This window comes from Necator americanus, chromosome IV, assembly GCF_031761385.1.
Source record: "Necator americanus strain Aroian chromosome IV, whole genome shotgun sequence".
NCBI classification, from domain to species: domain Eukaryota; kingdom Metazoa; phylum Nematoda; class Chromadorea; order Rhabditida; family Ancylostomatidae; genus Necator; species Necator americanus.
In genome coordinates this window covers 8945126-8957394 of record NC_087374.1, presented here as the reverse complement: position 1 = coordinate 8957394, position 12269 = coordinate 8945126, and the positions used below count along the sequence as shown (strand labels likewise).

Sequence of the window (12269 nt, the reverse complement as noted above, 5' to 3'; positions counted from 1 at the left end):
TCAACATGACGGAATATTGAAGAACCTGGAAGCGAAAGCGATCGCGTTCCGTTCCGCATCTGGTTTGGATGGTGCGAGCGGGCCGTCAACTCGAATACAGCCAATAAATATCTGAAAAACAACTATAAGGATTCAAATAGCGGGCAAACGTGTTCATATGAAAGAAACCTCACCGCAGTTGTATAAAAGACGAGATTGTTGAGGAGTACAGATGAAGTCATTGTACGAAGTTCACCTAAGCCAAGACTGCGAACGCGTTCAGAAAAGGACTGCAATGAACATTGAAATTCACAAAAGAATTTTTAGCGCAAAGTACCGTATCTCAGCGCTTTATTGTTTTGATGAGTGCACAAATTATGGCAAAACTCCTCGCTCGGGATGACGTATTTTGTCGCTGATACTGCTTTAAAACGTTATATGCTTGGTAATAATCAAAAAGAGAAATTGGTGCGACCTCAAAAGAAGATAAATGTAGCACAACGGAAGATTTGTGGCAGAAATATGTCAAAGGATTTCTATGTGTGCTTACCGTAATCATAGCCGACTGATCCATAGCTGGAGTTGCCTGAAGAGGCAAAGGTGGCGGTGGAGCAAAGTAGGCTATCGGCACAGCGGACACCACAGAAGATGGCATTGGGGTGTTTGTGACCGGAGTGTTTGCCGGCGTGAGCAGAGAAATATCGAGAAGTGGAGGCGTGAAGAGGGGAGCTTCAATTTGTTGTAGAGGAAACCCTTCATAAGTGTGTGTTGAACTGAAATAAACGTTTTACGAGGATATGTAACCTTTATTTATCCAAATTTCTTTCTTACACTTCTTCGGAAAACCACTCCATATCAAAGAACAAGAAAATGGACGTTTGGAATTCAATTCAACGGAAATAGTCTAGTTTTACTTTAAAGGCATCACTCCACGAATCTGAGGTGGTACGGATTTCAGGTAGAGTATTCGTATACGGGATGGGAGACTATAGAGTGAGGGGTGATTCCGTCCATTTCTTCCCAATTGCCGTAAAAAACGGCACGGAAGATGCGGCGCCGCACAAGGCTTGTGCGCTCCAGTCGAGCTCCTTGTACAAAATAATGCGCCAGAACGCCTGAATCCGTATCTTCCAGGCCACCCCTCTCCATAGTCTCCCATCCCGTATACGAATACTCCACCTGAAATCTGCACCACCTCAGATTCGTGGGCTGATGTCTTTAAGACCTCTGATCATGTCAAAAATTGGGTGAAATCTAGAGCTTTCCCCTAGGGAAGATTCTCTGAGAATTCAAAACTCTTATGAGTTAAAAAACCCAGTTCTCACACCAACAACAATTTTCGCGATTCAGGTGAATTTATCAATGCAAACACGAATTCGAATGCTTCAAATGCGATAGAAACAGATAATTTGACTGTTATAATCAGCACAAATATTGTACTGTCCGAACGGGTTCACAGCATTGCTGGACAAATGGTCGTAGCAGAAGGAAAAGTGTGCAAAAGTGACAAAAATGCGTTCGGAATTTTTCCCGAGTTTTTTTTTCGGAGATTCGGAAGAATATTCGGGATCTAATACACATATATGTTTACGTACATGACCGGATATTTTGTGGTGCGGTAATGATTTACAGTCGGATCAAACCGACTGATTTTTGTTGCAGTTTGGCGGGCGTTTGCGCCCACAATGCGTCCATTGCTAGCTCCGAGCAGACTGTTCAACTCGGAGGGGTGCACCCGTGCCATGTTGAACGCACCCGCTTACGAAATTGCACCAAAAGTCAAGAAATTTCAACACTCTAGTAAATTTATGTGTCGAAATAAATTGTTAAAGTTCTCTAAATTCTCTAATTAAAGTTCTCTATTACAGTGAATGTGAAAGTTTTAAAGATTTTGTGTGATAACAGTTAGCATTAATACATGTGGCACTGATGATTTTCGTCAAGATCTATAAGAATCCAGATGAGTAAGCATATCTTGACTGCTGCTGCCGGGCTAAATTTCACTTAAGAATTTTTTAAAGGCTAAACTCAAAAAAGAACTACCAGAATAAAATCAATTCTGGCTACAGATCTCTTAAGATCTCTTTGACGATCGATTTCTTGAGATGGTTTTTGATCTCACATTAGCTGTGGACAGCATCGTTCATGACAATATTTTACATTTTTCACCGGTTCCACCCAGAGGTTATCCGTTCTCTCTACTAAACATAGAAAGTTGGAACCTCTTAGGTTTCCGGGATTTCGGAGAAAGAAATGAGCGATTTTACTTCAACTTCAAAAAAATCACTTTAAGTTGGATACATCTTCATAAGAAATTTTTGATGATGCGCCTACAATGCTTATTCTTAGCTGAAGTCGAACAAAAAAAGATCATGATCATTGAAAATTAGAAATTGTTTCATAAACAGCAGCAAGAACCCCGTATACATATAGGACAGAATAGTACACCTTTGTAATCCATTACATCTCAGTTAAAACCGATACGTACACTGGATGTTGGAGAATTTGTTGTGGAAGTGGGACAGGTTGATGTCGTACCACTGGCGGTGTTTTTTTCGATCGCCTTCCAGGAGGAGGAGGACGAGCCCAACAAACTTCCAGTCGGCTACCATTCTAAATTAGTAATTTTCTCCAGTATCTTTTCTTATTCAATGGGTGAAAATTGCATCAGAAGATAAGATACCAGGACTGCTCCGTTGAGTTTTTCCAGAGCCGCTTCCGCCTGAGCTCGTTTGTGGAAACGTATGAACCCGAATGTCCGTTGAATTTTCACTCGAGCTACTCCCTGGAATGGTGGATAAAACGTCGTTTCGTATGCTTTCCTAATTCCAAAGAAAAAATAGAAAGAGGCATGAAGAACCCATTGATAACTACGGATCACTTACGGCTTCCTCTGCGCCAAACAGCTGCTTCAGTGCGTATTCGGACGTACCCGGCGCTATGTTCCGTATAAACAAGTTGGCAACCTGCAACACCATTTCAGGATTCTTATCGATGCAGAAAATTCATTCTTTTTTCACGTAATTCTTTACCTTTCATTGCACATTTAATCCTTTATACATCTTCTCTTTTAAATTTTTTTCTTTGAAAGTTTTAACGCGAAATAAAGTTTCCTTTTTAGTTTTTTTACACCTTTCTTTAGTTTTTTTGGTATAGTTATTTTCTCCTACAAAATTTGTATTAGAGCTGCTCGTAGTTATTCTGGAAATTCACTCAAACCTATATGTTTTCGATGGATTGATAGACATAGCTGTGTAGGTTCCAGCTACTAAAAAAATCATTCATGTTCACTTCTTGACTTCTTTTGCTCCGAAATCAATATGTTTTCCCCTAGAAACATTTCAACTTCTAAATTCGTATTTGATCTTAAATTCTGCTTGTTCAACGGCCTCTAACAACAATTCTACGGAAGAAAAATTGGAATTTTTTCATTTTTTTTACAATGTTTGGTTAAAAAATAGTTTTCCTGTTTGTCTAACTTGTATATTTGAAGAAAATCCGAGAAGAACCAAAATCACAGGTATACTCCAGGTTTGCTACATAAAAAGAAAAGAAAAGAGTGAAAAGTGGTGGCTTTTTACGAAGTGAGTATGAGAGATGTACGCATCTCTTACCGTCTTCATAATCTCCGCGGAGACAGTGTGTTCTGCTCGAGCCCAGTCCACAGTTAGTGCACGTCCACCCATCTGGAAGACATCGTTTAGCTTCTCTGCTCAGTCCCTAATGATCTCTGTTATTCTGTGCATTTCTCAAGGCATTGCAAATCGGAATGCTCTCCTGAGAGTTTAAAGGCATCACTCCACGAATCTGAGGTGGTACGGATTTCAGGTGAAGTATTCGTATACGGGATAGTAGATTATGGAGAGGGGGGTGATTCTGTCCATATCTTCCTAATTGCCGTAAAAAACGGCCCGAAAGATACTGCTTCGGGCGTTCTGGCGCACTATTTTCTACAAGGAGTTCGAATGGAGCGCACCAGCCTTGTGCGGCGCCGCATCTTCCGAGCCGTTTTTACGGCAATTAGGAAGAAATGTACAGAATCGCCCCCTCTCCATAATCTACTATCCCGTATACGAATACTCCACCTGAAATCTGTACCACCTTAGATTCGTGGGGAGATGTCTTTAAGGAAGCGATCGATACAGAAACATTGAGTGTTCTTACATCCCATCAATACATCTGGTATTTTTGTGGAGAAGTTTGCCTTATTGCAAAAACGGTTTCTTTCGCTTGACCTCAGGACACGTCTATATGTTAAGCAAATACATCTAATAGCATACTATTTTCATTTTTCGCTAGCGTATTTATGTGATACGTAGAAGTGCTACATTCGTTGGAATTGTGTGTGCGTGACCCTGCCAGCGAAATTACTCCTTCCATCTTAGGTGTTATACATACAAGGAATTAAACGAAGCAGAGAAGAGAACGACAGAGTTTAGAAGCTCTACTGCGAGGACTGAGAAATACAACTTCAAGGTTCCCAAATCTCGGAAACTTCGTCATTCGTATACCTCGGAGATTTTATGGATATAGAGAATGAATTGGATGGAGAACTGCGTAGAAGGATAAGCGCAGCAGCATTCGCACCCGTTAGGGAAGCTACGGACCAAGAGTTCCGCGTCCATCTCTTCAACCTGACAGCTCTTCTAGAAAGTTTCTGTTACGCAGCGGAGGACAGGGACCGTTGCCACGTCCAGGAAGCCGCTTACTATTCACAAAGCATTTGTGAGATGACTTCTGAAGTTTAGCAGGCGTGAACAACACTGAGCCGCTGTTCGGAGATCCAACTTAAAGGTATCATCTCACGTATCAAGGGTAGTGCGGGTTTCAGGCGGGTAATGCTTGTACGGGGTCGTAGATTGCGGGGAAGAGGGTGATTTCGTTCATCTCTCCCTGTATCAGTGTAAACGGACGACCCCGGAACTGTTTCCTACGACGGCTTCTGTTGCAATGCCCAAAGTTTGCGCCCCGCCCCGCCTGCGATTCGTCTGAATGGGTTTTCGAAATTGAATGATATAGGCATTAAAGGATAAAGGATAAAGTGTCTGGCACTAATCAATCGGCTTGGGATGCGCCCCAACGTTCACTTCAATTCAGAACCGTTTGAGGTTTACGAACGTGTATCTGGCCTATATAATGACTTGCAGTAGCTAGCCGATGTGTCAAATCAGTGTTTTTATCCTCCAGACAAGTCTGGTACCAATTTATCGACGCCGTAGGGATGAAAGGCTCGGTGAGCGCTGGGGCGGATTCGAACCTCCGATCGATCGTTCAGGTAGTGGAACCTCGAAATGACTGCACTACACCCGCTCTGATATATGTAGGCATTACCCGCCTGAAACTTGTACCGTCTCAGATTTGGGGGGTGGTATCTTTAAGTGACGCAAAACATAGATGGGCCGGTCACTTGTGGGAAGAATCGAGGATAGAACACTTAAGTAGATCGCAAGAGATCCTCGGGGAGGCCCGTGAGCGAGATGGGGTAATTCGCTGCACATATGGACCATCTCAGCTCTATAGGATTCAAGGACCTCGTCGATGAGAAGGAAGTTGAGGACATTTTGCATAGCGACGGAATGAAACGGCTGGATGCTGGGGCCTGGACAATCTGTGAAGCTATCTAAGTAACTAGGTATAATAGTACTTTCGCATCTTAGTTGCATCCATGTGTTGTCAGTTACTTATCAGAAAAGTCTGTTACTGTCGGAGAGGAAATTGTTCTTGACTCTAGAAACACATTGTCATGCTAAGCATCCACTCGATAGCAGGTTTGTAGTTTTGCTTTTGAAAAAAAGGTGTTTAAATGACTATACAAACTCAAACGAAAGTTTTCAAAAGGTTTCACTTTCTTGCAACGATAATCATTTATAGGAGGCTTGGTTCAAGCCTCTAGGATACTATGAAATCAACCTTGATGTGTTCATTCGGGATTGGGATAGATAAAAATTAGTTCGCTCTCAGTTTGTTACACTAAATAAACTGTCAAAACAGCGACGAAATCCCAGCGGAGAAACGAGAGAAAGAACTCTTAAAGGATGCAAATGGAATATTAGGTTTGTAACATACGGTGATAAGTTATGCAGGTATAAACAATAATTATAAAAAAATCTGAACACCTGTAATATCCTGGTTTTTTTTACTATGTCTTACCAGTGGTACTTGTATCCCAGGCAAACGATTTGCACCTAGTATGATTAACACAATGGAAATTACATTAAAAGATAGATTCAACTAATGAATGAAGGTATTAATAATGCTGATAAAATTGCGGTATGACGAATATAGCAGATATTGTGGTTTACTCCACGTAGGGCTGCGTATACAACTTTGACTGTTACCTGCACGTGGTGGCCTTGCTTTCGCAAAAACAATCAAACATCTGAGTATACGCTTTGGGGCTACAGCTATATAACTTGTACTGTTATGTGGCGGAAACTCGCTATCGTGTGGACTTCACACTGTCCAGACTGCTACGTATGCATATGTTGTTTGCCGTATTGAAGGAAACACGCATTGAGGACGTCAGTCATTAGCACCGAAATCTACCATCCAAGACAGAGTTGCTGATGAGAAGAAAGAAGGAAGAGCACAATAGCTTTGAGGAAAAAAGAAATTTAGTTCAGAAATTTGGCTTGACGTCGCCAGAAAGCGCTTTTGTACGACAGTGGGATCGCAGAGGACTCAAACCCTGGATCATAAGTGCCCACATACCTCTCGAGACAGTTGAAGACCATTACAAAGTCCTTTTTTTGATAAACTCAACATGCAAAGTCGAAGATACCCAGCCAACAAGCGGTTATGGTTGGAATTAATGCGAACGCAAGACCGGACTGGAACAACGGTCAAAACGGTATTAACCGGTGGAGCAAACGTTGGACAAAGGTAATCATCTGAAAGATCTTTGCGAGCAGATGAATCTCATCATTGCTTCAGCATTCGAGAGGGATCATTGACACGATCAGCTTAGGTGGCAAGGGTCAACCCTTTTAACGCCTAAAGTACAGCACCAGCGGAAGATGACACTTCTTAAACTTCAGCTCAACTACGCTTTTAAAAAAGAACATTCGCTGGTGTGATATCCGAAAGTCGGAAGGTGGGACGTTGCATTCGATTATGACCACCGCTTTGCCATTCTCAGCGTGAAGGTACAGTTCCTGAAGTGAGGTTGAGGAGTTCACGAAGAATGCAGGAAGAAATTGTGCCAATTTGTGTCCGTAAATATAGGAGTTTTGATGAAAGGAAAAGGTTGGCCTTTGCATCTGTAGAAACAAGATCCGCGTACAACTCTGTATTTATCGCCCACACTATCAGCGATCTCAGCCAGAAGAAGCGTTTAAAAAGAAAACCGCATCATCAGTTGAAACGCATCATCAGTTGAAACGTGATCGCGAGAACTAATGAGCGTCAAGCGATGAAGTTAAGAAAGGGGTGGGAGAATAGATGGAAGCCTAAACTCTACTAATGCAATGTAGCGGCGAAACGTATGAGAGGTAACCTGCCAACATTGCGAATGGAGTCGCTGTCATTGAGGCAACCATGCCAATTTGGAGAGACTGTAAAAAAGACTGTAAACCCTCCCTACCTGGAGAGAGTATTTCGACTTCTTGCTGAATCGATAAGTGCCTTTTGTTCTTGAACTCGAGCAAGTCCAAGATCAATGTACACAGTGGTCAACAAAGAACAACCAAGTGTATCGGAGATACAGGTATGTGTTCACAAAATGAGGAATTGAAGATCTGGCAGAGACCATAGAATTAGCTCAGAAATGCTATCTTCCTCGTTCTGAGATTACGAAGATTATCTGTTCAATATGGTTTGACGAAAGGATACCAGATTCATGTAGACACAATGTCATAATTTTATTCCACAAGAAGAATATCATAATTCTATTCCACAAGAAGTTATCCGTCAAGAAACCCAAGAGCTACCGAGAAATATTTTTGCTGCGTGTAATGTACAAGGTTCTCGAGCGGATCATCCTGGATCGGCTAACCTAACATCGCAAACGTGATGAACAACGTGATGAACAAACCGACAGTAGACTCCTTGTCGATCTACGATTGATTGAGCAGGTTTTTGTTGTGGTTGAAGTATGGCGCTCGAAGCTTTTGCATATAGCCTTTCCGAACTTCTGAAGCTCCTGACTCTCTTTATCGAGGTCTTCTTTTTAAAGCGGTTCGCGCGGGTAATTAAGGAAATGACTCAGAGAACTGCTGCTGTTCGAACACCAGTCGGATGTACTTTACCGTTCGAAGTAGAAAATGGAGTAAGACAAGGGGTGGGGGACCTTTTCTTTTCAACTTTGCTGTTCACGGTATCATACAAAGAATAGTTGAGCAATGTCACGTTAATGTGGTACTTGCACTATGTGAACGTCCCTTAGTCAACCTCGAGTACGCGGCGATGTAGTAATATTCGTTTCAAACACCGCGAAGCTGCAACATGTCTTCTACCTTGTATCGAAACTAGCTGCAGCCTACGGTTCACGAGTCCGCCCTGATAAATGTAAGCAGATATGTGTTTCCGCGAAGCGCTCAACGGAAATCACGGTGAACGGACAATCAATTGAACTCGTGGGCGAGTTCTGCTATCTGGACTACATGAAGGAAAGCGATAGCAGCTATTCAACAAAGATGCGCTGAGGCCAGTTCTGGATTCAACTTATTAACGGAGTGCCTTAGGTCGACCCCTATCGCCAACAAATTCAAGCTGCGAGCCTGCCTACCCGCAATTCGCCTCATCATGATCTACAAATCGGAGATGTGTCGACTGTATGGAAAGGAAGCGTTTTAGACGGATGTTTGACTACTAATGGTGGGCCACAACAAAGAACTCAACAAAAGCGGACGGAGAAAACATCGAACTTTCGTTTAGGCCTCTAAAGTGATTGCAGAAAACCGTCTTCGCCATCTTGGTAACATCAGAAGGAGACCACTACATCGACTTGTCCAATTTGCTTTAAGGACGCTCCCGGATCCGAACTAGAAAAGGCCACCTAAGAGTGAAAGAAAGTTCTGGACGGAAGTGATGAAACAAAGTCTTAAGAAGCTTGGCATCTGCAGGTAGTTCCAGCAAAACGTAACGCTTCGCAGAATATGGAACAGCGATAGATAGATAAATTTTGTGTGAGTTCCAGCAGAAGATTGATCAAGATGGGCTCGAAAACTTCAAAGGCAGCTCGGCGAAGGTGCGCACGGGACACGTTAGGCCATAATTTCGGTTCGCTGTTTAGGTCAAATAAGTCATTCTACACAGGAAAAAATCGTGGTTCCAATATTGAAAAAGTGGTTCTTTTTTACTGGCGGGAAAATATGAGCGAATATCATTGGATTTTCAAAGGTTAATTATAAAGGATGAAGAGGAGAGATCACAAGAATACACAAAAGGAAACAAGAATGTGTTTCGTTAAACTGATAAAAGCAAATTTATTACTGAATCTAATCTCAGTATATTTCTGCAATGCTTCTGAAAATGTTACGGAAAAGATCGAGTGCAGAAGGATATGATTGAATCGAACATGTCCAAAATGCTACTTTTTTCACGTGGATTCTATTTTTTAGGTACTACTGTTGAAAAAACCTACCTTTACGGGTAAATTCAAAAGTTTTTCCTTTGCACGTACTGCTGCCCCAACATCGGCAAAGCTAACGAATGCGAATCCACGATTTCGTACAAGAGGACTTCCTTCGGCGTACGCATCAATTGATATCGCATCAGGAAGCAGACCCCGGAGAAACGCCTAAAATGCCCTCTATTTTTTAAAATCCTGTCCTCTAAAATATTTATTTAATTGAATTTTGTAAATTAGAATGATGTGATCTTAAATTAGTAGCTGTCAAGTACGTATCACATTGAAAGGAAAATGATTCAGTCGAGCATTTAAACGATGAAAAAGACAAACTGGAAATTAGAAACTACTGGGTTGCGCCTTAGTTCCAAAATACGCGAATTTTGCCCGTCCTTAGAATGTTTAAAAGTTTTTTTTTTCAAAGATTTTAAGCTAAAATTGCTTCTGTTTGTGTCTACAGGTGAGAAACAAATAGTGTCTGATATTTTCCTGGTACCACTTCAGTATCTTGAGCATTAAGCATGATATTAACCTAAGTACTTGGTCACTATGATATTGGTACGCATGATGTATTTAAACAGAAAATTTCCGTCTCAATAGAAAAATATCGAAACCGTACTTCCCTAATGACTAACCTCCACTCGTTTGGGCTCCCAATCACGCCTTATTTCTCCAATAAAAAGTCGATCACGATGTTCGGTTGGTGCTGAAAGGATGGAATAATTATGAACTCAAACATTTATTCATTATTATCGTAAAACTTAGACTTACAGTCAGTTTTGTGCATTGTGTCATCAGCATCGGTAAGCATGAGGTTGTTAGAACGTAGTTTACTGAAATGTCACTTTTCAGTACCACCGAAACGAATAAATGGGAAAATGATGAGAATTGACCTGTGAAGTATCTAGCGGACGACACCAAACCGGCACGAAATTGTCATTGCTTCAATGAACCACTATAATTTACTACTACTTAGTAGTTGAGCAATGCAGTTTAGATAGGCGAAAGCTATCTAATGTCCACTTCCAAACCAGTTGAGTCGCTACATACTCTTGCAATAATTTATACCTAACGCATGATAGATTTCTGCTACACGCACTCTGACATATCTAATGATGCAAAAGCAACTATTGATCAGTGAAGACTTCGCTGAAATTCATGATTAACCGCGCAGGATGATGAGGATATTGAGGATAGCTGGATCTTTTTGTTACTAAATAAACTACTGTAGACAATATATGACAAGTAGGAATTAAAATATTCCGAAGGAAGATCTCAACTGGAGCAGTTATCTCTCAGCAAAAGTCTGTGCATGAGCAAAGGAATATTTTCACGGCTTTTTCGCACGGAGATGAAGCGATAACAAGAGGAAACATCGACTACTCCAATGGCTGTGAAAAAAAAGGTGGTTGCTGATTCAGCTGGCTAACTTTTCACAGCACAGTCATCTGCGCAGCTGGAATTTTGTCCTCATGACGAATATTGTCGTTTCAGCAAGAAATAAAGACAGCTTATTCGAAGTCTTGTGATCAATATGATGTATGTTATGTTGAGATCGTTTATCGAAGGTATTCTGGTAGTGTCACAAAAGAAACTGACGTTTTCTCAAGAATTCTAACGCTGCCAAAATGGTAGAATTCTTGGTTCCTCTTTTTTGGATTGATAGATTTAATTTTCGGTTGGTTCTGAAAATTTAAAGTACGAGAAAAACAGTGGTTTTATTTCCAAGGTCTAGTCACTCGTTTAAGCCATCGTTTGTTTCTCAAATTTACTGTCACAAAATAGTGCTTACAAAATTTTACAAAGAAAACGTTCTCATTGTTTTTTCGGGGCTCTATGAAGAGCAAACATTTGTACATACATATGTCTTTGCATTTCCGCAGAATAAAACAACAAGCTGAGGAAACAAAAAAGCAGCAGCAGCATAGCAGCACCTGAGGAGACAAAAAAATTGACGAATAAAATCCAGCTCACCAAACAATCTTCTGAGAGTACCAATTGAAAGGAAAAAAAAACAGGAGGAGGAATTATTTAGCGAAGCAGATTTGAGATTACTAAAAAAACTGGTACTGGAGTAACTTCCGCTTGGTTTGGACACCCTGACCATAATAATTCTGTCGATATTGTTTGTTACAAGTTTATTTTACTACCCGTAGGTCGTGTCTCTGAGTGCTGCTCCAAATGTTGTACCACGTTTCCATGATCTCCATACAACGGAATTCCAACCGAGTGGTATAGTGGCGACACAAAAGTGGTTGGAACGGTTATGAATCTTATTACCAGAAGGAGACGTGCGAGCACAAACCTTCGTAGATGAAAAAAAGTGGTAAGGATTTCTAAAGCATTATCCGAATCTGGGAACAGGTTCCGAGGAAAGGCTGCACATAATCCGTTTACGATTCCTTTGCTGATATTTGTCCACCTAGAATCCAAACGATCATAAACAGCTGAAGCAAATGCGTTGCGTGAGGCAAAACCAAAAGGGTGAATGAGACTGTACGTGTAGCAATGTTTATGTTGACATCAACCTGGTTTTTCTAATCAAAACTTCCCGGAAAATCTTGAGGAAAAGTCCGTGAAGACGAGGTAGGTCCTAAGACGATTCATTGTGAGTATTCACTCTGGTGAAGGATTCTCTTCTTTCTGTGCCTTAGAAAAATGGCGAAAAAAGTTTGAAGATGTGAAAAAAGTGTGGATGCTTCAATCGCTGTGGAATTTTTAA

At 41.2% G+C, this 12269-nt stretch overlaps 1 protein-coding gene across 2 annotated transcripts; it reads right to left on the bottom strand.

Moving 5' to 3' along the window:
• On the bottom strand, positions 1–11748 carry RB195_000711 (uncharacterized protein; the record flags this gene model as incomplete). Of its 2 annotated transcripts, XM_064197194.1 has the most annotated exons (12): positions 1–111; positions 174–269; positions 530–752; positions 2468–2592; positions 2663–2764; positions 2865–2945; positions 3594–3665; positions 9563–9718; positions 10183–10253; positions 10319–10380; positions 10441–10451; positions 11698–11748. In XM_064197194.1, the coding sequence occupies 12 exons, from the start codon at positions 11746–11748 to the stop codon at positions 1–3; spliced, it is 1161 nt and encodes a 386-aa protein (XP_064053074.1). The 2 variants fall into 2 exon arrangements, with proteins under 2 accessions (XP_064053074.1, XP_064053075.1); XM_064197193.1 differs by lacking the exons at positions 10441–10451; positions 11698–11748 and having other exon boundaries at positions 10319–10358.
• Between the last annotated feature and the right edge of the window lie 521 nt (positions 11749–12269).